At 45.2% G+C, this 26,901-nt stretch overlaps 1 protein-coding gene across 2 annotated transcripts in view; it reads left to right on the top strand.

The window, feature by feature from the left end:
• Positions 1-26,901, top strand: part of LOC144797739 (hydroperoxide isomerase ALOXE3-like) — a 408,992-nt gene that overhangs the window by 250,857 nt on the left and 131,234 nt on the right. For both annotated transcript variants that reach the window (XM_078668481.1, XM_078668482.1), the window contains exons 9-10: positions 1,413-1,499; positions 21,259-21,428. In XM_078668481.1, the coding sequence (XP_078524607.1) occupies positions 1,413-1,499; positions 21,259-21,428 (257 nt within the window). The remainder of the gene's footprint in view (positions 1-1,412; positions 1,500-21,258; positions 21,429-26,901) is intronic.

The following is a 26,901-nucleotide window of genomic DNA, read 5'->3' on the forward strand; positions in this document are numbered from 1 at the left end:
CAGTGAGGTAGAAAAAAAACAGAGATATCAAGACAGTAGTAAGCTTAAAAATGAAATGGAAAAACTAATTAAAAAACAGCTACAAAAAAACAAAAACATGATAATAAGACTGTAGTGAGGGCAGGGCCTTGTGTGCGCGCATGGCTATGTTAGCATAAGCTTATTAGACATTTAAATGCCATTTTATCCTTTTTCTGCTTTTGCACACAACACTGTATATAACTGTTGTTGTAAGTTAGGCTTTGTGAATGTCTTTCACATGAGAATGTCTTGTTTTCAACATCCCTAGACTTACATCGTGATCCTAGTCTGCACAGTGAGTGCTAAAGCCTCCAGGGTTATCATAACAATGTAGCTGTAGTTCGGGCTGATCAGATCACGTTTTAGACATAACATGCAGACAGCTTCATCTAACGAAGATTCTGGCGCCTTTAATATTGCACTGTAGGCATGATTTCCGGCACTTAGAGAAAATCCATTTCCCAGAGAGATCCTGATGTGATTCACTTCTGCTGATATTGGAGGTATGGGGTCCCCTAATCAAGCCTAAGAGACCATATATATTTTATAAAACATAGTTCTTAGCTATGGAGGGTGGCATATTAGGCACTATAAGTCCTGTTTCCACTCTCATTCTAATATGATTTCCCCTTTTGTGTTTTATGGAATTGTAACAATGCTGATCATATTATTTATGATCATATGTCTGCTTGTGTTAGCAAAAATACTGCATCTTAGAGCACATCGTTAAAATAAACATTTTAACCTTTTCCATGTCTGTTTTTACTCCTGTTGTGGACTGGTATGAGAACAACAAACAAGAGAGTGTTCTTGATTACCTTAACCTAAGTTGCATGTTCTGGGTTGTCTAATCATTGGTACCCTTGCTGTAGGATGAAGACCCAATGAGGCACTGATGCTAGTCGGTTAGGGGTTCTAGGTACTGAGGTGAATTTTTTGGTCCACCACAATTCACTGAGGTCCTGGGTCTCTGTTGCACAGTTCTGTGTATGAGTAGAATCCCTGCAACAAGACAATACAATATTGTTTTTTTAATTCAATGATGGACCTTCCGTGATGCAGAACTATGTGCAGAAGGATGACAACAAGGGCTTATGTAGGTCTAAACCAAAGAGCAGGAAGATGCCGGCTTGAAGAAAATGTCCTGTTTTAAGGTACCAACCAAACCATAAATATGTGAACAAAGAGCTGATATTAGTGAACAGCCACTTAAAAATAGGGCAATTGATACATGAAAGACTCAAAATTACCAGTCGTCTTAGAAAACAAATAGCATCAGAGTGTACACATAGATGCTACAGCAGTACTGAGATAGTGATAATACAAGATCTGTTTGAAACCCCTTCTGTACCTGTGTATCTAATACCTAGTATCTACCTGTCTTCCTTCAGCTCCTGATCCCCCACCATCGCTATATTTTGAACGTTAATTTGGGTTTCAGAGAAACAATAATGGATCCGTCAAGGTCATTTGATAAGGTAAGATGGGCACTCATTTTTGCAGGCGATCTCTGTTTTTCGTATTTAAAAAAGGCCTTGAGAAAAGTTGTTAAGATTACAAACAAATGTGTAAAGTACAAGTTAATCCTTCTGCATCTGGGTGCTGAAATACTGATTTTTATGGATACTCAGCTCAGCAGCACTCCTTTTATTGACCTCCGAAAGATGAAAGGTTGAGGGGAATTACTGGTAATCAAACCTGTTACCATGAGGTCAAGAACTTCTCTTGATGAGACGGATGGAATGAGAGCCATGATCTCATCGTGAGGCACAGATATTGAGCAAAACAAAAATGAAAGGGACCTTCTGGGAGTGAAATCAGCGTGTTCACTCATTTATGCTCTATTCTTATCTGACCATATTAAATACAATTTCACAGTGCATCTGTCTACAGCCGTTCTTCAAATGCTAGTTTTTACATTTGTTTTACCAACAAATTTACTTTGTAGGCTCGTGTTTTTTAGTGGCAGTTCACAAAGGAATCGTTCCAGTCCACATTAGTTGTATGCATAAATGATGCAGGACAAGGGATATTTATTTGTTCTGCTACAAGCCTGGAAGCCCCTGAGCATGGATAGGTCTTTGTAATAAAAGAAAGGGTCCTTAGTAGATATAGTCCTTGCTAATACTTCTATCTTATCGTTCGCTTCTCATGAAGTATTTGAGGACACTCATGCAGTGGATTGGAATGTGCATGCTTCAGACACAACTGGTTCTGGCTGCTGATCCTCAAACGAGAGAAGATTCTCAGCACTCATGACATGACAACTGGAGGCTTTGCCATACACTTCTGCCTATAGAAGAACAACACATAAACCCGGAAAATTACCTATTTTCACCTGTATGGTTCATAGCTTGTTCTTTAAGTGAGCACCTCTTAACCTAGAAAGGAACTAGATTAGGCCTCACCTGTAGAGCCTACATATGAGCACCCTATTGTGTAAATGAGAGCCACCCATGTCCTTGCTCACCAATCCTAACTTATGGTTAGTGGGATCAGAGCCGCTCAATCACCAAAGTTGCTTGCATGCCATGTTCTTGCAACTTCTTACCTGTAGGACTTTATCCATGTGGAGATTTGTGAGCACTTTATTCACTGTAGAAAAACATTTATCTAGTCCATCTTTCTTTAAACAAGTACATGCTTAAAGTTCCTTTGCACACGGGAGGTGGTTAAAGTTAGTGCATCATATACGGTAAATGTTATCAATGGGATTTCTGGTTGGTTAAGGCTTGCGCCAAAGCCAGGCAGAAACCACCACTCTAATCAGGGCAAGGGAGTTACACACCGAAGAAAACCCCTGCTCACCCCCTTGGTAGCTTGCCACAAGCAGTCAGGCTTATCCCGGAGGCATTGTGTAAAGTGTTTGTGCAACAAACACACACAGCAGCAACACCCTACGCACACCACAAAAGGAACTCCACACAAGGTTATATGAAAAATAGCCTTTGTATTGTCATAAATAAATTAGAAACATAATCACATAATATACACTGTGCCACCTGGCACTAGGCAATATTCACAGGGGGATTATATACAGGACCAGGCCAATCGGACCCTGGTCAGAAGCATCAGAACAGGTAAGTAGATGCAAAAATAAAACACAACCAGTAACTACTGGTACAATAATGACCTCAGCATTATCACATTAGGCATAAAACATATTAGGAAAACAACATAAATGACCTAGACTATATGGGCACTTATCGACTATGGTGATTCTTTTTAGGTACACTGTATATTGCTTCAATATTACAAATCTCCTCCCTTTTCATTATTTGTAGGGATAGTAGGTGTATCCTAAAAGTGTGCCTCCTTTAATATCCGCCCATTCCCTTATGATAACCATAAAAATTCCAATTGCGAAACATATAACAACACACACCTTAGTGTCAAACTATACCCAAGAATACGATACAAAAAAGTGTGTGAGAGCGAGATGGCACCTCACGGGCGCACCACCAACGGGAACCTGGCAGGTACTCACCAGGATTACCCTGTTCTCATCATTGGCACCATCAAGCTCAGAAAAAAGAAGAACGTGTCCAAGAAACACAAACAAAGGTAAGTGTATGCAGTGAGAATAGACCACAAAACAACCAGTAGAGTGTCGAAAAACATATAAAATATACACACAACAACAAAGATATATAATTTTATTCTGTTTCTTGTGTTGGGTGTGCAACCTAAAAAAAGTGAGTGTGGTTACTAACTATCCATAGCTTGTTCTTTAAGTGAGCACCTCTTAACCTAGAAAGGAACTAGATTAGGCCTCACCTGTAGAGCCTACATATGAGCACTAGGAGGCGGAGTGAATGCCGGTCACCTTTCTCTATCGTGTAAAATTGAAGGGGAAGGATTCATGACCCATAATTGGTGGTGTTCCAAAAGACCATTACCCTACCGGCTGGTACGAGTACTGATGGCCGTGTGAGGTTGCAAAGACTTGTTTGTCCCTATGCAGTGGCTTTAATACATATGACGCCCTGAAGAAACTGCCTGAAAATCGAGGGCAGTGAAACATGTCGGCAAGTAAAGTGGTGTTGGTTGGATAGTTAGTAACCACACTCACTTTTTTTAGGTTGCACACCCAACACAAGAAACAGAATAAAATTATATATCTGTGTTGTTGTGTGTATATTTTATATGTTTTTCAACACTCTACTGGTTGTTTTGTGGTCTATTCTCACTGCGTACACTTACCTTTGTTTGTGTTTCTTGGACACGTTCTTCTTTTTTCTGAGCTTGATGGTGGCAATGATGAGAACAGGGCAATCCTGGTGATTACCTGCCAGGTTCCCGTTGGTGGTGCGCCCGTGAGGTGCCATCTTGCTCTCACACACTTTTTTTGTATCGTATTCTTGGGTATAGTTTGACACTAAGGTGTGTGTTGTTATATGTTTCGCAATTGGAATTTTTATGGTTATCATAAGGGAATGGGCGGATATTAAAGGAGGCACACTTTTAGGATACACCTACTATCCCTACAATTAATGAAAAGGGAGGAGATTTGTAATATTGAAGCAATATACAGTGTACCTAAAAAGAATCACCATAGTCGATAAGTGCCCATATAGTCTAGGTCATTTAAGTTGTTTTGCTTTTTGAGTGGAGGGCGACCTATGACTAGCTTTACCCTCTAAGCTCCTGGTAGTTTCAATAAAACATATTAGGCCCAAACCTCATTAGCATAAACACATTATGCCATAGGCCTCCCCGGCATGAACACATTATGCAATAAATCACGGTGCACCAATCACAGTTGTCATAGGCATCACGGTAGACACAACATTTTGTAAGCATGAACAGTGCACCACAGTAACACTGACAAGGGCCAGTCATGGCGCGCTGTAAAAGCAGCAAAGCAAAGTGCGCAGATGCACTGCCTAAATGTGGCAGCTGCCCACTAATTGCTGGGCAGCTGTGCATATGAGCACGGGCACCAGAGTGCCCCCTGAGCCCCTCTCTGGACTCTAAATGAAAATGCCCCCAAGGAAATATGGGGCTGGCACTGCGGTGTCTCTGGGGTCCCCACTGGGACTTTTCAAGCAGTCATGCCCAATGTTGCAGCTGTCCGCAAGAGCGGTGCAGCTGTGGTGAAATTAGCCCGGGCACCCTGGGCAAACTGCCCTCCAAAAGAAATGCCCCAAAAGAAATCCGCTCAGGCACCACTGTGCCTGAGGGAGCCACTTGGGAGACTCTTAGAAACAAATGCCCCCGACGTTGGAGCGACCCCCCCTATCAGGTGGGGCCACTCAGGATCCACACAGGATTGTCTGGGTGCCTTGTGAGCACCAAGAACAAATCAGGAAGGTTCCCCCCTTCACACTCACCGGGGGCTCTGGGGACTCGCTGGTCTCCTCGCTCCAGACACCGACCTGTGCCTCGAAGGCCTCCAGACTGCGGCGATATCCTCCTTCCCCTGGTTCCCCTTCCAGGGACCGGGACTTCATGGGGAGCCTGCAAGGTGCCGGGTGGTCTCACTGGCAGGCCGCACTGCTATTGGCTGGCCAGCTGCTTCAGGGTTTGGACCCGCCCGGAGTCAGGCGAGCTCTGCCTGGCTTCTGGGTCAGGTTTTAACGATCGGGCCGCAGCGGTGACTTTGTTGCGGGCAATACGGGATAGGCTCCCGTTGTAGGTAAAGTCACTCGCGGGCTGGGCACCCGCCAGTTAGCACCACATGCGGAGTGGGACCCCGGCAGTTAAAAATAGAGGAAAATCGGCACAAACACGTGGGGTGGGCACCTGCCTCCTAATCCTAAAAAAAAACTGCACCAATACACGGCGGTGGGCACCCGCTTCTCCCACATGTGCACACAAGCGACAAGAAGCGGTGTGGACTCTCACTTCTATCAGCACCCAGGTGGGGGAATACCCTTGATGCAAACTGCAAAGTAGAAGCGCTACGCTAGGTACTGGATTTACAATGCAAAGTTCAAGGGGGGCGCAAAAGGCTGGGCTCAGGCAGGCCGGCACACAGGGCCCTCCAGCAGGGAGGCAATCCCTTGTGGCGGTTCCTCCTGGAGCCCAGCAGCAGCCCCCAGCATCAGGACAAGCACAACATTTTACTGGGGTCATTTTATTTTGTGTCCCAGCACAGGACTTGGGAAACCAGATGCAACTGGTTTGGGGGAGCTTTCGAGCACTTTGGTTTGCTCAGCTCCTTTCTCCTTTGTCTGGTGGGGGCTCGTCATCAGACACGCCACAGGGGGGGGGAGCCAGCATTCACTAGCGCAGGCACACTCCTATTCAGTGGCCAGGGACTTCTCTTCCCACTACTTAAGATGCCGATGTCCCATTCAGCCTAACGCTGACTCATCCCGCCCTGCCTGGAGCCACCCACACCATCCAGCCCCTGCCACTCAAAAGCCAGACATGCAATTCACATCAGGCAGGCAGACACATAGCACACAGAAATGCCAACTTCAAAAAGGGGCATTTCTCCACCAGTCACCATAAATCTGTGCACACCATTGCGCAGCATTTATTCTCACGAGTTCATACATACCAGACTTGACCACACTGCTCCTCTCATAATAGGAATTACCATAGACACACATATCCCCCATGCATTCCTATGGGAGGACAGGCCAATCTCACCACACGCACTCAGTGCGGGCAGGCACTTTACACTGGGCCACAGGGCTAAAGTGCACAGAGGCCAATAACTACCAATATCAGGTCACAGAAAAGGCAAAACATTTAGGGGTGAATCTGCCAAAAGGGCCAAGTCCAACAGTAAAGATATGCCATATATTTGCTTATCATGGTGCTACTATTACTACCATCTGTTCTCATACTCAAACATTTAACAGAACATTTCACATACAATGTGATATTGGTTGCTTAAAGTTATGCTACACTGAAGCACAACATATAATATATGGGATAAAGTATCCCTCCTGCCATACATTATGGGAATATTGCAGGCCGCTGAGGAGTTGATGGAGTGGAGGGCAATGCCATTATAGTTGGTGATGATTGAGTGATGGTTTGAGTCTTTATTGTGGTTTTTTTTATGTTGAGTGTGACCTTTCAAGTCCAAGAGGGTGGATAAGGCTGGTACTGTTATGTTGTTGGCATCATTCAAGTGTAAGTTTAGGTCTTCTAGTATAATGTCTGTGGAATCCTTTATGGAGTTTAGTGTTATAATGTCTGTTAACTCATCAAGAAATAGTAGCTTTTCACCTGGGGGAGATAGATGGTGTGGAGCTTGATGGGGTTGGGGTCTTTAGGGGAAGATCAACCGTTAGATGTTCCAAAGTTGAGTATTCAGTGTGTGGAAGGGTTTTAGTCAGAGTCCTTGTTGTGTATAATAGCTAAACCACCACTGGTACGGGCCTTCCGGTCACGATGAATGTTTGAGAAGTCCAGTGGGATGAGGAGGTCTTTAATAGCTGATGAGTTGTTGTTTAGCCAGGTTTCAGTCAGGAAGCAGCTGTTGATTTTATGGTGAAGGACAGTTTCGGCTATTTCAGTGACATACTTTGCTGCTTTCCGACATTTTAGAAGCATGCAATTGGTATAGGAATTTGGTTCACCATGTGTGTGTTGAATGGAGGGATCCTGCTTGTGCCGAGGATGACTGGGATCTTGGAGTAGAAGCATTAACTGGGGATATTTCTGTATGAGTTGCTCAGCGTTGCCGCTTCAAGTTGCAACAATTCAGACATGGTGTATCTGGGTTTAAGATGGCATTAGTTGAATGGATTGTTGCCTAGGTGGAGGAGCATGAGGTGTTGGCTGCACAGGTGGTGAAGCATGCAGTGTCAGAGTGCATGTTAGTGACAGACAAGTTGCTTTGCTTGATTAATTTCTTATAAAAAAGAGTTGGGGTAGGTCTTGAAGAGCATGCATAGTGAGGTGATTTCTTACGGTATGGTGTTGATTTTCAGTTCTAGAGAGTTGATTGTGGTAATTAGTTGGGATGTGGTAGGGTGTGGGGGAGAGAGTAGGGCAGACTGGTGGTTATTGCAAGATGTAATGGGTGTGTCAGTTAGGACTGGGCTGATGTGGTTAGCGTCCTTTGTGGATTCTGGTGTAGTATTTGGGCAGTTACTGTGCAGGCGAGAAGGGTTTTGATGTGGGGCGAAAATAGTTCAAGTAATGTGATCCGAGAATCAAGGGGAAGAGGAAGAGTAGAAAATTAGTTTGGGGGTACATGAGCTGGAGTGTGGGGGATGAGGGTTGGTGGGTTTGGCCGATTGAGGAGAGGGGCTGAGGGTGTATTTCGAGATGGTGGGAGGTAATGTGGGCTTTAGAGCGGAGGACACAGAGGATGGTTACGTGGCAGTCAAAGATGGCTAGATTGTGTCCAGTGGTTTGAATTAAAATGTAGATGGATATGGACAGTAGGCCTGGGCGGTAAATTCCGATCCACTCGCGGAATTTTGGTAATTTTGCATTCGGCTGAGAACACGAATTGCCAAATATTCCACGATCCTCAGCTTCGTGAAATTTTTGGCTTGTTCGTGCTTTCAAAATGCGTGTTTGCGAGATATTTCTCCCCGAGCACGCAAACAGCGTTCGCGAACAGAAAAAAAGCATTGCGAACGGGTGGAACAAGCAATTCCGCATGCCGGCGGAACTTTTGCGTGCTTGTGGAGATTTGTTACTGCTTTGCGGAGCTTTGCATAGAGCGACTACGATAATTCCGCTCACCCCTAATGGACAGTTCACCACCAAACTTTTGGGATGGGGATTTGGTAAGTTTGGATCCATATGGGATGTGTACAGTGTTTGTTACGTGAAGGTACTGTAGGAAGTTGTCCCTCCATCTGGCAGGTTTTAGCAAAGAAACTGAGGGCTGTTAAAAGGTCTCCACGTGTTTTTTGAGGAGTTTGTGTGTGGTATCGGGTTCTGTTAGGCCTACATACTCTGCAAAAACACTCGAACACCGTAAACAGAAGTTGGCACGGAAACTGAAAATGCAAAGAGACAAGTTTATTAAGACCCCATGGGGTGGTGGTACATTTCTACAGCACCCTTCGGCAATGCAAGAAGTATCACCCCGAACATTGGTGCGCGACCTCTTTTATACAGTTTGACAGCAATAAAAAGGTAGGCGGTATACATTTGAACAGTTTTAGGTACATATAAGGACATTTTTGGAGCACAGCCAGCATGTGGGAGGAGCTTAATACCACTGGTCAGTTGGGGGAACATTCCTAAGGAGTGACCACTCACTAGTCCAAAGATCGTGTATGCGCATGCGTGAAACTGACCATCGCTAAAAATAGCCTGTTGCCGGGCAGGGTAAAGGTTCATTGACATGGAGGAAGGACGAAAGGGCACGCTGACCACGAGGCCGCATGTTCATACAAAATGGAAGCCACCAAATACAAAATGGCCCCCGCACGTTTTAGGTCAAGTTAACAGAAAAGCTTGTGTAGCTGAGCTAAACGCTAAGTCAGGTGCTGCCAAATTACGACAGTCGGCCCTTTTAGCGTTTAGCTGAAGTTACCTCATAATGGAAATAATCCGGATGTTCATCTTCAGTATCGATCATCATAATTTGCTTTACTTCAGCATTACTCATCTGTACATTTTTAGCAATAGCTCGTTTGGATGGGATACAGGCTGTAATACACACAGAACATAAAGTAGGACCACATTGAATACATAGGCAACAAAAGAAAAATATCCCTATAATCACGCATAGAACTGTTAACAGTTTCCAACCCCATGTACTAAGCAGAGTCCAACACCAGCCAGAAAAGGTCCAAGTACCATTGTCAGTATGAATTTCAGCAGAAATTTTGTGCAATTTAGAGATAGCATCATACACAGATGGCGAATTATCTGGGACGTAAACACAACAACTACTTCCGATGATGCGGCATGCACCCCCACGATCAGCTAACACTACGTCCAGAACCATCCGGTTCTCAAGCGTAACAATTCTAGTAATCTGGAGCTCTTCAGTTATATTCCCTAAAGCAGAGGCAGTTTCATTATCAACTGCCTCCACAACACGTGTTAGCCGTCTAATTTTCCTGCTGTTTAGAGCCGCACCAACAAAAGAGAACAATCCTAAATTAAAATCCACATATTGTTGTAGTGAGGTGTCGGTTTGGTCAATTTCATCAATGTCCAATGTTCTCTTAACTCTATTCAATATAAAATTGTGATACAATACAAAATCATTATGGTACATAGGCGGGGCAATAAACACAGGAGGTAACACAAAAGATATATAACATGTGCCTAACCATCCAAGAGGAAGACGATGATAACCTTTATTACCGCAAATAAAGTAAGTGTTTCGTGAGGCCACAAATGAAATACCATTAGGAGTATCAAAGGCGAGAGTAACATTGCATTCACTTCTCCACACCGGAATTGTTCCTTTATTCCTAATACAAAGATCTGCTTTTGTATCAATAACTGTAATTACATGTAAACTGGACATATTTGTAAGTCTCTGATTGGTGAAGATACGAGGCGCAGATACATTGTCCGGTCGATATTCTTCCCATTCAAATTTAGTTCCTTCTGCTTGTGGATAGCCATCTCGATCATTGTAACAGACGTTGTTCAACCGAAAAAGTAGTCCACCTTTTGTTGGCCATCTTAATGTAAAGAGAAGTGTGTACCAAGCATTACACAAACCATTGTGAGAAAAAGGAAGAGGAATAAGTGGGGTTCCTCCTTTCTTCTGGTGTCCGGGCAACATACCACATACCCAAAAATTAGTGGTATTCGTCATATTATGTGTGTGATGTAGAATTTGAATGAAACTGTTATTCAAGTAAGTCTGTCTATGTCCCTCCTCATGATAGGGCAAAGTAAAATGGAAATGTTCGGATGAAATTGGAGTGGTAGGCAGTAAATAGTCCCGTGCAGGAAATAGTCTTTCTATAGTCCAAGCTATTACTGCTATTACCACTATTGTTGTAACAAAAAGAACCGCACCCAGAATTCTTCTGTTCCTCAATGTCATAGGTGCCATAGTACAATGAACAAAGTCTCAAGAAACAAACTAAAAAATAAAAATATAGTGCTGAGAACCGAGGCTGCCGTTGATTTCTTCTCCGAGATTCAAGACGGATGTCGCTACACTGGACAGAACTGATCCCCCCCTTGATATTCCCGGCTTCCGTTTTCACAAACCTCGGAACGGTTACTAACCAGTCACGAAAAATGCAAAAATAATATTTCCTTGGCCGCAGATTGTACTTCACTCCACCAGAAACAGTATGGTCAGGGAAGGCTCCCTCCGACTCGTTGGGCATAACAGCTGGGCTCTTCTCCGCGTCCAAGATGTCTCTGTAGTCGGACAGCACAGTAGGGTTCACCAGGTCCGAAGAGACACGTCGGCAGTGCGTTGAATGTATCCACCGCTTCTTATTCGTGACGCGCACAGCCGTTCGCGTTGCCAGCAGCACTTGTTCAGGGCCACGCCACCTCGGCTCCAAACTGCTGGATCTCTCAAACACCCGGATCATCACAAAATCGCCAGGATGAAGATTGTGAGCCTCTCCAATGGAATTGTCGGGGAGTGCTTCTCGAAACTGTTGATGAATAGAAAGTAAATCATTTGTTAATCGTGCCAAATAATCGTTCATCATTATACAAGGCACATCATATATCAAACGAGGCTTTGGAACTCCCCAGATATTCATGGGCCTTCCAAACACCACCTCATAGGGTGTGAGGCCAGTTCGAGAGTGTGGCACTGATCTAATAGACAATATTGCCAATGGCAAAGCGTCCGGCCATTTCAAAGACGTGGATGCCACGATCTTTGCTAGCTTCAGCTTCAGAGTCGCATTATACCTTTCTACTAGACCTGCTGACTGCGGGTGAAATACAGCGTGGAATTTTTGTTTAATTCCCAATCCTTTCAGGACATGCTTCACTATCTTCCCAACGAAATGAGGACCATTATCATTCCACAAAAATTTACAGACACCATAACGTGGGAAGTACTCTTTCAGTAACACCTTAGCTGTTGTTAATGCTGTATTATCCTTCGTGGGGTAGGCTTCAACCCATTTACTGAAAGCACACACCACCACTAGGACATACTTGAGGTTATTACAGCGCTCCAGCTGGATGTAATCCATTTGCAGTACTTCGAATGGTGCAGTAGGTGGAACGAACCCTCCTTTAGGAGTAGAGGTCCCTTTAGCAGGATTGTACTGTAGGCATATCAGACAGGTCTGCACTACTCTCCTAGCCGTGCTGGTAATCTCAGGATGCTCCCAAACTCGTGTAAGCAATTTAGTAATTGCAAGAGCTCCAATATGTGCCAACCCATGCGTCATTTGAACCATTGCTTGCAAGTAAGCAGCAGGCAATTTCCATCTCTTCATGTCTTTGCTTCTCCAACAACCCTCATCATCCAATACTCCCTCTGTTGCCCATGTTGCAAGTTCTACTTCAGATGCTGACTTCTGTATGTCTAAAATTTCTTCTCTAGCATCATGCCATAGCTCGGCTTGTGATCTCACCACATACATAGGGGAGTCATTTTGCAACATGGCAGTCTCTCTCGCTATGCGGTCTGCAAAAGCATTTCCTTGCCCTATTTTGTCTGTCACTTTCTTATGTGCACTACATTTTATTATTGCCACCTTCTTTGGACATAATAGTGCATTCAGGAGGTCGCATACCAACTCTCCGTACATGATGTGTGTTCCGTGTGAAGTCATAAACCCTCGTTCCCTCCAGAGTAGGCCAAAGTCATGCGCTACTCCAAAGGCGTAACGACTATCAGTATAGATATTCACACATAGACCAGCACTTAACTCACATGCTTTCGTTAAGGCTATCAATTCAGCTGCTTGAGCCGATTTCTGCGGTATTCGTGCTGTTTCTACCACTGTCTTAAGTGTCGTGATCGCATAGGCCGCGGAAGCCGTACCATCTGGCAATCTCACACACGATCCATCAACCCACAGTTCCCCATCTACATCAGAAAGTGGCGTGTCCTGTAAATCGACACGACCCTTTGTTTGTTCGTCAGTCAGAAAAACACAATCATGTTGTTCTTCTTCCTGGGTCTCAGTAACAGGATATGGCAATAAAGTAGCGGGGTTCAAAGTGGCGCACCTCTTCAGTGTAATGTGTGGCGCCAACAGTGTTAACTCGTATCCTGTTAAACGGGCACTAGTTAGATGCTGCGTTTTCGTTTGGTTCAATAATGCATCTATTGCATGGGGAACTAACACCAGCAATTTGTGTGACAAAACTATTCCCTCACTCTGCCGTATAGCTACTGCTGTTGCTGCAACTGCTCGGAGGTATCCAGGCAGTCCTCGAGCCACAGGATCGAGTACCGCTGAAAAATATGCACAAGGTCTCTGTTTATCTCCGTGTAATTGCACTAAAACTGACAATGCGCAACCATCCTTCTCGTGTACATACAGTGTAAAGAGTTTTGTATAATCTGGTGTACCTAACACTGGTGCAGAACAAAGAGCTTGTCTCAATTGTTCAAAAGCATTCTGACATTCATCCGTCCATTCAAGGGGGGTTGGTGCAGTTTTGGACAGCAATACTAACAAAGGTTTTACAATGTACGAAAATCCTAGTATCCATTGCCTACAAAAGGACGTCAAACCTATGAAAGCACGAACATCCTTCTGCGTGCAAGGGACTGGTGTATCTAAAATTGCTTGAATTTGATCTGATGTTAATGCACGTCCCTCCTTAGACAAAAGATGACCGATGTATGTCACCTTTGGTCTACAATATTGTAACTTCTTCCGCGAAACCTTGTGATTGTGTTCAGCAAGGAAAGAAAGCAGGGAGAGTGTACTATCCTCGCATTGCTCCTGTGTGTCTGCCGCAAGCAAAATGCCGTCAACATATTGGATAAGCGCCACCCCAGACTGCCAATCAAAGGAATCAAGCTGTCTTTTCAAAGCCTGGCTGTAAATGCTAGGACTTTCTGTGTAACCTTGAGGAACTCGACAAAATCTATAAGATTTATTATTTAGTGTAAAACCGAACAAATATCGGCTATCAGGATGAATGGGGATCGAAAAGAATGCGTTTTTCAAATCGATCACCGTAAATGTAGTAGCTGTGGGTGGAACCAAAGTAAGTAATGTGGTAATATCGGACACTACTGGATACTGGGGTACAACTATCTTATTAATTTCCCTCAAATCAATAATAAAGCGATAGATCTTAGAATCTGTATCTTTCTTTAGGATCGGAAGAATGGGACTGTTGCAAACATTGTAGGGAACTTCCTCCACCACCCCTGCCGTTATCAAGTCATTCACAATATGTGTCAAAGCTATTTCGCCTTCTCTAGAGATCTTATACTGAGGAACACAAGGTAAAATCGCTCCCTCCTTCACAGTAATGCGCACAGGAGGAATAATCATTTGACCCACATCAGTATCGGAAGTAGCCCATAACGTGCTTGGAAGGGAAGCTAAAGCATCGGCCTCTTGCATGAGGCACGATCTCTCAATTTCTGGGTAGTTCTCATTCAAAATAACCCGCACCCCTTCTGGGGCACAGTGTATTGTTGCACGAAAATGCTTTAGCATATCAAGTCCCATAATATTATCTGGTGTATTTGGGGATAATAGAAACGGACATGGGGCAATGAATTTATCAACATGAAATATAAGAGGTTGAGACAATGGGCTTAGAGAAGGTGTTCCATCGAACCCTATTGCTGTAATCATTTCGCCAGACAGGGGAGCCCTTGGAACCAAGTGTTTGGACAAAGCGCAACGAGTAGCTCCTGTGTCAACCAGAAACTGATCAGTAGAACCCAAAACATGTGCTGATATATATGGACCCCTTTGATCGACTGGTACCTCAACCGATTCCACACCCCATCCTACGCAATCCTATGCATATCTATTATCCTGAGACTCAGTATTTTCTCCTTCAGCTATCTGGTATTGATTCCGCCGATCAAAAGTATTATGTTCAACCTGACCACGACCCCTCTCTTCAAACCTACCACGGTCATTCGCTCCTCCTCTCGGTTCTGAATAACTATTCCGGGACCTTCCACTTCCTCGACCCCTCTGACTACGCTGTTCACGAAGTACCGGACAATCTGCAACCCAATGTCCAAACTGTTTACAGTATGCACACTGATCCTCAGAAATGTCGGAACGAGGGGGAGACGTAACGTACGATCCTCGTCTACCCCTATCATTCCCTCTCGATTGCGTAGCATGAACCTGTGCCAACATCACTTTCGTCTTTAAGTCCTTCGCTTTCTTATCGCCACTTTCTTTAGCCTCTAATTCCTGTCGTTCATAGTACTGAGCCATAGTTAATAAAGAAGCAGGCGTTGCAGTGGTCCATGAACTTTCACTCGCCTTTAATCGTTTTGCAATCTCCGGTAGGAGATTAGCCACATACTTGTCTACAAACAAATGTCTGCCCGTATCCTCTGTTAATAATTGACCACTGTAATCATGGAATGCTTCCTCAAAACGTGAAAAGAAATCAGAAACCGATTCGTCTGACTTCTGCTTACAAGATGCTAATACAGTCCAATCTATTTTCTTAGGGGGGACAAGTGTTTTTAATTTATTCAAAATAGCCGTTGGTAATTCTAAAATCAACTGACACGGCTTACATGCAGGTTCCCTATCTAAATCAGCTCTCACTATGTCCTTCCAATCTGCACCTAATATCGTTCGATCATCAAACTTACGAATCGCCCTCCACATATCAGGAGGCAATATCAATCCAAAGAAAAGATCAATATCAACTAACGTCATAATACACGAAGAAATAGCGCCCTCCACACCTTCATAGAAAGCTGCTGGATTTTTACGGGGGTCAGGCAAAGCATTCTTAAGTGCCATAACATCTGCTCTATTCCATGGCGTATAAACCCAATTATATATGAAGTAACCCTTCGCATCTCCAGACGTCTTATCGTCGTCCGTGCCTGCCCCTTTAGGAGGGACATACAAAGGCGCAGCTTCTCGCATAGGCATAACATTAATCGCAACACTCTTACCTGATCCATAGATAGGGCACACTCGGGAATTTTCCGTCGATCCAGACGCTGATGGATTCGATGCCTTTTTTGCCGCTCGTAATCGTGTCGCCTCATCCCGTAGCCAAGTCAAACGTTGGAAAGATTCATCCGCATCTGAAAGAGCAAAAGCACCTTTACGAAAATTCTCACGACCAACTGATATATCTTTAGGTTCCAACTCAGGAGAGTGTTTTCTAAACCGCTCAACAACTTCATCTGCAAAATGATCTAAAAAATACAACCGTTCCTTGTCAGACCACTGACTCATAAGATCATTAACCCCTGAAACAGTTATAGTATCATTGTTGAGTTTACGAGCAATCGAACGCAGTTCCGTCATACACTCGGTATGTAACCTGGTACGCTGCTTATCCTGGCTATCCTCGTCCGAGTTCTCATCCAGAGCCGTAGGCTGAACATACGGAGGCGGGCAGCGATCTAGCAATGAAACATCATCTAATTCATTAGTAAGGACAGGATAAAGAGGACGTCGAATAGGAAACTGACCATTAACTTGTAAATTACGTTCTCGACTCTCTTTCTGTTCCTGCAATTCCTTCTCCTGTAGCTGTAAAGCTTTATCCCGAGCAGCCTTGCGCTGCTCTTTGTCCGCCAAGGCTTCTTCACGCTTCATTCGTTCACGCACCGCTTTCTCCCACATACGCACACAACCAAACATGTCCTGTCTAGACCTGCGCTGAAATAAACATTGTTACACAAACTGAACCTTTTTTAAATCAAATGACCCATGTAGTGGCCATTGCAACTCACGATCCGTTTTTGTGTATTTGTGCCATAATGTGCTATACATTATGGGAGGGAGGCCAAATTTAATGTACATTTCGCGATTAGGAGTCCCCTCTGGGGGAGCCGGCTGAGATTCATTTAATCGATAATTGGTACCATTTCCAAAACAGCACATTCCTCGGAGTGTGCTGAGAACAGGCATGTTCAAAATATCACGGAAACGCGATATTACAACAAATGGCACTTAAAGGTACTTACGCACGATGTGCTGTTCAAACAAATTCAAAAGCAGAGAAATATCCCTACATGCCTGCCTATGTGAGGTGCACTCCACTTATAATTCAAATCATAGGTCCAAACGTTAGCTAACTCATACAAATTCAAATTCAAATTCAAATTCAAAAAGCCACAGTAAGTGTCAGTAGACTACCTTACCAAACATAAGCTTACCAAGTATCTTCAAAAGTGTCCAGATTCCAACTGCCAAGTTCCGTAGCCGAATCAGCCAAAACAGGCACTACACGACAGGCCAAACGATCAAGATCTCAGTCGAAGACCGGCGCCACCTGGAAGGTCAGATCAGAAGGAAAGGAAAAAACACCGTGGATGCCATGACTCGGGTCACTCAGTGGCAGCGTACGCGTCCATAGCGAGTTTCCAATCCTTCGTCGTGACCTCTCCTTCGGGCATCCGAGTCGCCGATGAGTCCCTCCGTGGTCGCCAATTGTGGTATCGGGTTCTGTCAGGCCTACATACTCTGCAAAAACACTCGAACACCGTAAACAGAAGTTGGCACGGAAACTGAAAATGCAAAGAGACAAGTTTATTAAGACCCCATGGGGTGGTGGTACATTCCTACAGCACCCTTCGGCAATGCAAGAAGTATCACCCCGAACATTGGTGCGCGACCTCTTTTATACAGTTTGACAGCAATAAAAAGGTAGGCGGTATACATTTGAACAGTTTTAGGTACATATAAGGACATTTTTGGAGCACCGCCAGCATGTGGGAGGAGCGTAATACCACTGGTCAGTTGGGGGAACATTCCTAAGGAGTGACCACTCACTAGTCCAAAGATCGTGTGTGTGCATGCGTGAAACTGACCATCGCTAAAAATAGCCTGTTGCCGGGCAGGGTAAAGGTTCATTGACATGGAGGAAGGACGAAAGGGCACGCTGACCACGAGGCCGCATGTTCATACAAAATGGAAGCCACCAAATACAAAATGGCCCCCGCACGTTTTAGGTCAAGTTAACAGAAAAGCTTGTGTAGCTGAGCTAAACGCTAAGTCAGGTACTGCCAAATTACGACATGTGTTTTTAGATTTTTGCTACATGTTTGGGGAGATTAGGCAGAAATTTTATGCTGTGGGAATTGAGACCATGTCTTTCATGGTGGTGTGGTCATGTATATGTGAAGGAGTGTGGTGTGTTGCCAAAGTAGGAGTGGCTCGGGGTGGAGCTCCAGTCAATGGCTAAAGCAAACTACTTTTATCTCTGGAGCAGGTGGTTTGTGTAGGGGTTGGGCTGGGGTCAGTGTCTTATGTTGAGTCAGGGGATGCAAACTTGATGTTGTGTGAGCGAGTGAATAGTGATGGAGGGAAGATGGTTGCTGATGTACATGGGACTGAAAATGTGTGTAGAGTACTGCAGAAGGAGTGTCTGGTGATATGCAGGAGAGACCTTGGATGTGTTTAGGGTGTTGCAGATGGAGTGTCCGCTGTGGGTGTTTGGTTTGATTTAATGAGGGGAGGCAATTGTCCTAAAATAACTCACACCAGGCTGCAGGTAAGGGACTGATGCACAAGGAGTTGGTGAGAAACAGTGCTCATAGTACACTGAGACCCTGCTGAAAAGGCAAGAACAAGAGTGGTTAAGAGTTAAAATAGTCCTTATGTGAGTCAAATCAGGAACTCCTCATTAAGGGTCCAAATTGTCCAAGTGGAGATCAACCCAGGCTACAAGCAAGCGACTGAGGCACAGGTAATCGAGGCAAGCAATGCTTTTCAAACGTCCCGAAGACTCTATCTACAGAAGTTCATCAGTACAAGGTTTATATAAATGAGGTCACCAATAACAATTTAGCCACCAGGTGGAGCTCCAAGGTTGAGAATAGATCACAGTCTTCTTCTTGTTTCTTTGCATGAAGAAATCAGGGCCATTTTAGTTTTGGAGAAAGTTTGCGGTGGTTTAGAGGGTTACCTGTGGAAAATGAGAACAAGTGGCATGGTAGGGGCAGTACAACGCAAAGTGGGTGTGGTCTCGGGACACACTAGGCCTGCTCATAGGTAAGGATTCAGAAGGCAGGGATGTCTCAACTAGTTGCACGCAGGAAGTTTGTAGGTTGAATGTGAAGTATGCATAGTAAAACTGGTTGCAAAAAAAAGACTCCAGTTTTGCAAGCATGAGAGTGCAGAGGGGATCTTGGGAGCAAAAGACCACCTCTCACACGCTCCGTGCTGAACGCTCCATGCGGAGCGCTCCCAAATTATGGCATGTACTGAGGGGCAGATTTATGAGCCCCTTGCGCCTCTTTTACGCCGCTGTTGTGTCACTTTTGTGATGAAGTGGCATCGCAAAAGATGCGCCATGGTGGGGGGTATTTACAATGTGACGCATCTGGGAGATGCATCACATTGTAAATCCCTGCGCCATAAGGAGACGTTTTGGCCCAGGAGGGGCGTTCCTGAGCAGGAACACCTCCTAAAAGTGGCTGAGTGAAATCTACAAGATTTCACTCAGTCACTTTTTGGCCAATGCTGCGTCAAAACCCTGCGCCTGCTTGAAGCAGGTGTAAGGCTTGACTGTGCATTAGAAGAATAGGCCCACCCAGAGCATTGCTGGAGCTGCATCGCGCTTGCGACGCAACTCCAGCAATGCGGCTCCTTTACGGCACAGATGCGTGACGCATCTGTGCCGTTTTTGCCCCATGGTGCGCCGCATTGTAAATGCGGCGCATCATGGGTGGCGGAGCTGCGGCGCACAATTACTGGTGCATCCCTGCTAATTTGCAAGGATGCGCCAGTAATTGTAAACCTGAGTTTGAGTGTGCAGGCTATTAGGCAGGGGCATGCTCGTCGGAAGTGCAGGCTCACTGTGAGGACAATGGCCAAAATCTCCTCCTACCTAAGCAGCAGCTAGCCTAGAGTGTTGCCTTGTGGGAAAGCAGGGGTTTCTTATTGTGTCCAGAGTGTTGTGGGCCATAGATGTGGGACTCAAGAGAGACCGCGCAGTTCAGGGCAGCGGGAGCCAATGGGCTCACCTTGGGAGAATCTGTTGGCTCTTTCCCTCTAGATGCAGCCGTCACCCGGATGGTGGAGTGACCCCATAGATAGGAGCTGGTACCAGGGGGCTTCTTCCTTCTCCAAGATGGAGCTCACTGATGGAGGAAAGGCTGGGACAGCCTCAGTGGGCCAAGCCACTGTCGCATGTCTTTGTGGTTTTCTCTGCCATCCCACAGCCAAGATTCAGTTGGTGCTCCAAATGTAGACACTGCACATGGGATCCTGTGTTTTCCAGTGGGTTCTTCTGTCCCTCCCCTGTTTCTAGAGAGGGACGCTTGATGTCTGGGCATTAGCAAGGATTAACGCCAAACACAATGTCTGGTTTTTTTCTGGTCATACTCTTCTGTTCCTTTCCCATTTCCAGAGAGGGAGGGCTCAGTGGCAGGGCATTTACAGGAATGTATGCCAATAGCGATCCCTGGCACTTGGGGGCTCATTTATGAGCCCTTGCGTCACGTTTACGCCGCTGGTGCGTCACTTTTTGTGATGCACTAGCGGAGTAAAAAATGTGCCTTATTTCACCATATTTACAAAGTGACGCATCTAGGTAGATGCGTCACTTTGTTAACCCCTGCGTCACATTATACCTGCCCCAGGTATAATGTATGCAAGGGAGGGCGTTTTGACGCAAGAAAGCGTCATAGAAGTGACGCAGTGAAATCTATAAGATTTCACGGTGCCATTTCTTGGCCGCTAATGCGTCAAAATCTTAAGCCTGCCTCATGGCAGGCGTAAGACTGACGCAGGCACTAACAACATGGGACTTGCCCATGTGAAAGTACGCATTGCTTGAGTTGAGTCACTTTTGTGACACACTCCAGCAATGCGTCACTTTTGCGCCTACAGATATGTCAGAAATACTGACGTATCTGTAACTCCTTGCGACATGATGCGTCATACTGTAAATATGACGCATCGTTAGTGTCGCAGGGAGAGCGCAGTGAAAAGGGACGCATCACTGTTTTCACGCAGCGATGCATCTCTTTTCATAAATGAGGCCATTGGAGCTTACAGAGGGAACTCCTTCACTGTCGGCCATCTTGTTGCTTATTGGGTAATTTCTTCAGCAGTATCTCTATGACACATTGAAAATTGCCCAAATCTTCATTAGTAAGACATTGACACCCACCCTAGATGAAAGGTAGAAAGCAATAAGCAAAACATATAAATTGGTGACTTTCGTCTATGAATAGTGGTGCCAATAAAAAAACTGCAAATTTTTCATTCACAGAGTTCAATATTTGGGAGAGAAGGTATTCTTGAGATGATGTCCAGAGAAATGGAGTCTGTCACCTACACTTCCATGTGCATTGCTGATAATCTCAAGTTCCGTGGGGTTGACTCCTTGCCCAACTTCTATTACAGAGATGATGGGTTGAAGATCTGGTCAGCCACAGAGCGGTAAGTTATGATTTCTTTGTCCCTGATGTCGGGCTATTTCTTGCTTCCAGTGTTGAGATATACATACATATTTACATCAGGTGAAAGCCAGTAGGTAGTTATAGTTAGGACCGAAGATTCCATAGGAAAAGCATTTTATTTTTGCCAATAACTTGGACGCCGCTTGACAAATCTCCATGAGTATTCATCCCCTTTTTGGTTCAGCTGCTGTATTGAAAGTTTCGGGGTGAACAGTCAAGCAGAAGCTAAAAAAAAGGGGGCCCCAAAACGGATTTCTTTCATGTTATGTCTATGGGGCGTTTTACCTTTCATACATGACTACTGCAGAATGGAATTATACCAGATTGGCAGAAAGCTAGATGTTGGTCCAGAAAGTGTGCTTTTTGTGATTTAGTGTAAATCCATTCACTAGTTTCAAAGAAATTAAAGTTCACAAAATATAGATACCTGGGGATGTCACAGAAAAAAGTAAAAAATAAAGAAAAGGGGGCAGGGTAGGAATACCCTGACCCCGCAGCTATTGACCCCGCCAGGGATAAAAAGTATTTTGTTAAATTTTGTCATGGACTGGATAGATCTGCAAATCTGCTGCTAAATTTGAAAGAAAACATAGTGCAGGCTCCTGCACTTCATTTACTATAGGCTCCTGGGGGCCAGGTCATGGGGGCAAGTTTAAATTATATGATTCTAGGGCACGCGTGTGCCCCCACATCCCCTGGGACCACCACCTCCCTGGGGTTAGCTATAATATAGTAAAGCGGTGAGACTCCACTCCCCCGCTGCCCCGTGGACTGCCAACTCCTCAGTGCACACTGTAGGTAAAAGAAATGCCGGGGAGGCCATAGGGCCTCCCCCGCTGCCCTGGGTCCTGCCACCTCTCTGTGTGGTACAAAAGGGGGTGGTGATGGACGCAGCATCTGAATCAATCAAACACTCACACCCAGTCAAAAGATCTGGGTTTAATCCATCATCGTTCTTTAGCCCACTCTGCCACCCCAGTTCATACATGGCTATATGCAAATCAGTCTGACCCTGTGCCTCATGGGAACAGTCCAGCCCGAACTGCCAAGCCATGTCTTCCCTGGACCGGAAACAAGCTTCCGAGGACCGGTTTCTGGCATTCCAGCCGTCTTCAGCCCGGCTTGCTTGAATCCAGTGGCAAAGTGAGCAAGGGACTCACGTCTGAGCATACCTTGCCACACTTATGGCGGCCAAAAGCGGTACAAAAGGGGGTGGTGATGGATGGAGCATCTGAATTAATCAAACACTCACACCCAGTCAAAAGATCTGGGTTTAATCTATCACCGTTCTTTAGCCCACTCTGCCACCCCAGTTCATACATGGCTATATGCAAATCAGTCTGACCCTGTGCCTCATGGGAATAGTCCAGCCCGAACTGCCAAGCCATGTCTTCCCTGGACCGGAAACAAGCTTCCGAGGACCGGTTTCTGGCATTCCAGCCGTCTTCAGCCCGGCTTGCTTGAATCCAGTGGCAAAGTGAGCAAGGGACTCACGTCTGAGCATACCCTGCCACACTTATGGCGGCCAAAAGCGGTACAAAAGGGGGTGATGATGGACGGAGTATCTGAATCAATCAAACACTCACACCCAGTCAAAAGATCTGGGTTTAATCCATCACCGTTCTTTAGCCCACTCTGCCACCCCAGTTCATACATGGCTATATGCAAATCAGTCTGACCCTGTGCCTCATGGGAACAGTCCAGCCCGAACTGCCAAGCCATGTCTTCCCTGGACCGTAAACAAGCTTCCGAGGACCGGTTTCTGGCATTCCAGCCGTCTTCAGCCCGGCTTGCTTGAATCCAGTGGCAAAGTGAGCAAGGGACTCACGTCTGAGCATACCCTGCCACACTTATGGCGGCCAAAAGCGGTACAAAAGGGGGTGGTGATGGACGGAGTATCTGAATCATTCAAACACTCACACCCAGTCAAAAGATATGGGTTTAATCCATCACCGTTCTTTAGCCCACTCTGCCACCCCAGTTCATACATGGCTATATGCAAATCAGTCTGACCCTGTGCCTCATGGGAACAGTCCAGCCCGAACTGCCAAGCCATGTCTTCCCTGGACCGGAAACAAGCTTCCGAGGACCGGTTTCTGGCATTCCAGCCATCTTCAGCCCAGCTTGCTTGAATCTAGTGGCAAAGTGAGCAAGGGACTCACGTCTGAGCATACCCTGCCACACTTATGGCGGCCAAAAGCTGTACAAAAGGGGGTGGTGATGGACGGAGCATATGAATCAATCAAACACTCACACCCAGTCAAAAGATCTGGGTTTAATCCATCACCGTTCTTTAGCCCACCCTGCCACCACAGTTCATACATGGCTATATGCAAATCAGTCTGACCCTGTGCCTCATGGGAACAGTCCAGCCCGAACTGCCAAGCCATGTCTTCCCTGGACCGGAAACAAGCTTCCGAGGACCGGTTTCTGGCATTCCAGCCGTCTTCAGCCCGGCTTGCTTGAATCCAGTGGCAAAGTGAGCAAGGGACTCACGTCTGAGCATACCCTGCCACACTTATGGCGGCCAAAAGCGGTACATCGCTGATGAGGATTATGAATCCGAAACCGGTCCCAGGATGCTTGTTTCCGGTCCAGGGAAGACATGGCTTGGCAGTTCGGGCTGCACTGTTCCCATGAGGCACAGGGTCAGACTGATTTGCTTATAGCCATGTCTGAACTGGGGTGGCTGAATGAACTAAAGAATGGTGATGGATTAAACCCAGATCAGTTGACTGGGGGTGAGTGTTTGATTTATTCAAACGCTCCGTCCATCATCCCCTTTTGTATCGCTTTGTTCGCCCTAAGTGTGGCAGGGTATGCTCAGACGTGTGTCCCTTGTTCACTTGGCCACTGGATTCAAGATAGCCTGGCTGATGAGGATTATGAATCCGAAACCGGTCCCAGGATGCTTGTTTCCGGTCCAGGGAAGACATGGCTTGGCAGTTCGGGCTGCACTGTTCCCATGAGGCACAGGGTCAGACTGATTTGCATATAGCCATGTCTGAACTGGGGTGGCTGAGTGAACTAAAGAATGGTGATGGATTAAACCCAGATCAGTTGACTGGGGCTGAGTGTTTGATTTATTCAAACGCTCCGTCCATCATCCCCTTTTGTATCTCTCTGTGCTAGACATACTGAAATGTGGTTTGAATGAAATAATCATGTACCATGACAGCGAACTAAGGTATTAATCATGTTCTGCTTGTTTTAATTTAAAACTGAGTTTCTGTTTGAAAAATGTATTCATATCCATTAACAAACCATTCCAAAATGGATGACATTTTGACCACTGACTGGAAGGTTATCAAGTAGTCCAATGTTTATGTTTACACTCTTTCTGCACTATGTGTTATGGGTGAAATCAAAGGTCAAATTGACCTATGAGAAAGGAATGGCTGTTCCGAAACGCGTCGAACCACATTTAAACTGGATTCTGAGCTTGGCGCAATCTTTTGCTCTGAAGAGAAGGATTGGTGTTTTATGTAAAAAGGATTGCATCCTTGCCGGTAGCCTGTTGCCATTTCTTGGCAGAGGTAAACTTGAAAACTTTGTATTTCATATATATATATCCTGGTAGTTGCAGTTCGGAGCATTCAGAACGATCTGCAGCAGGTGAGACCAATGGCAAGGGGGAGGAGCGGACCACGCCAGTCATTCTTTAGGCAGTAGGGAAGAACTCACCGCGATTACCACTCTGGTGTTGGGCGCTGAAGAAGGCGAAAGCCGAAATGCATTCGCCGCCACCGGAGCTGTGCAAATGAAATAAAGGCCTTTCTAAGCTGTTTCTCGTTTGGGCTTCTGCTTCTTTCTTGGAGGGAGATTACCTTGGATATTTCCTGCGCGTACTAGGAGCGCAGTTCTGAAGCCCCCGCCACGCTTTGGGTCCGGATTTTTTTCTGGTACAAACTTTTTCCCTTTTCCAGTTATGGATTATGTCCGGTACCCGCCCTTGGTAACGGAGGATGCGAGCAGTTGGGGTATTTTACCTCACTTGTGGCAATTTGCATTGCATTTAGCCCCTGCACACTGGACTTCATTAATCAAGGGCTGTGACGGTATGACGGGGACCCGAGGAGAGGCTTTGAGAACATTGTTTTGTTTTCCCTACTCTGCTACATCAAGGGTCCGACAACATCGAGACTTTCATTCACTCCCCACTGTCTCCAACCCGAGGTGCTGTTTCATGAGGCATCCTGGTAGTTGCAGTTCAGAGCATTCAGAACGATCTGCAGCAGGTGAGCCCAATGGTAAGGGGGAGGAGCGGACCACACCAATCATTCTTTAGGCAGCAGGGAAGAACTCACCGCGATTATCACTCTGGTGTTGGGCGCTGAAGAAGGCGAAAGCCGAAATGCATTCGGCGCCACCGGAGCTGTGCTAATGAAATAAAGGCCTTTCTAAGCAGTTCCTCGTTTGGGCTTCTGCTTCTTTCTTGCAGGGAGATTACCTTGGATATATATATATATATATATATATATATATATATATATATATATATATATGTATATATTTATAATTGCTGCCCTGAACAGAGCTTCAAGTACGCCTCTACGAGAGCAGATGTGCATTGTTAGATTCGTAAACTGAAACTCAAAAAATTCTTTGCATTGCAACGTCTCAAATCTAGTACAGATATTGCCAATCCAGCCAAGGCTAAGACATCTAATAATGACCCCCAATTAGTAGTGGCTGATATTCCAGCGCTTTTTGATTTTCATGATCTTAATCAGGCAACCGATTCACAACCCATGGGTCCTGACCAAGATCTTAACACTCAGAGATGACTAGAAAAAATCAACATCATACAGAAAGGGGCGGGCATAACCCCTTTCAAAGGAAAATCTGACTTTGTACCGCTAATGACCAGAGATGCGGTAGATGTGTTTCAAGACTGTATCATCACAGACATTAAAGATCTATACAGGAAAATCAATAATCGGAAGATACAGACTTTTAACCAAAAACGGGCCAAGTATTACGAACTGATCAAAAAACTTAACATCAACCCCGATATTGTGGTGAAAACCGCCGATAAAGGAGGTAATCTTGTTATTTGGCCAAAAGTAGACTACATTCAAGAGGCACAAAGACAGCTACAAGATACTGAGTGCTATGTAAAATCCAATCTTAAAGATTACAAAAAGGCCAATGAAAACTTGAATAAACTGTTACTGAAATGGCGTAGGGAAGGTCTCATTTCAAGCGATGAACTTAAATTTATGCTCAATGAATTCCCTGTCTTGCCGGTTTTCTATTTAATACCAAAGGTTCATAAAGGAATCCTGCCAATACCTGGCAGGCCAATCATCTCCGCTATCAACAGTAGTGGAGAAAATGTGGGACGTTTTATTGACTTCTTTTTGCAGAATCTGGTAAACCAACTGCCTAGCTATGTTCGCGATACTAGCGATTTTTTGAAAAAAATAGAAAACCTGGAATGGCAAGACGAT

The sequence above is a fragment of the Lissotriton helveticus genome, chromosome 12, assembly GCF_964261635.1.
Source record: "Lissotriton helveticus chromosome 12, aLisHel1.1, whole genome shotgun sequence".
Lineage (NCBI taxonomy): Eukaryota > Metazoa > Chordata > Amphibia > Caudata > Salamandridae > Lissotriton > Lissotriton helveticus.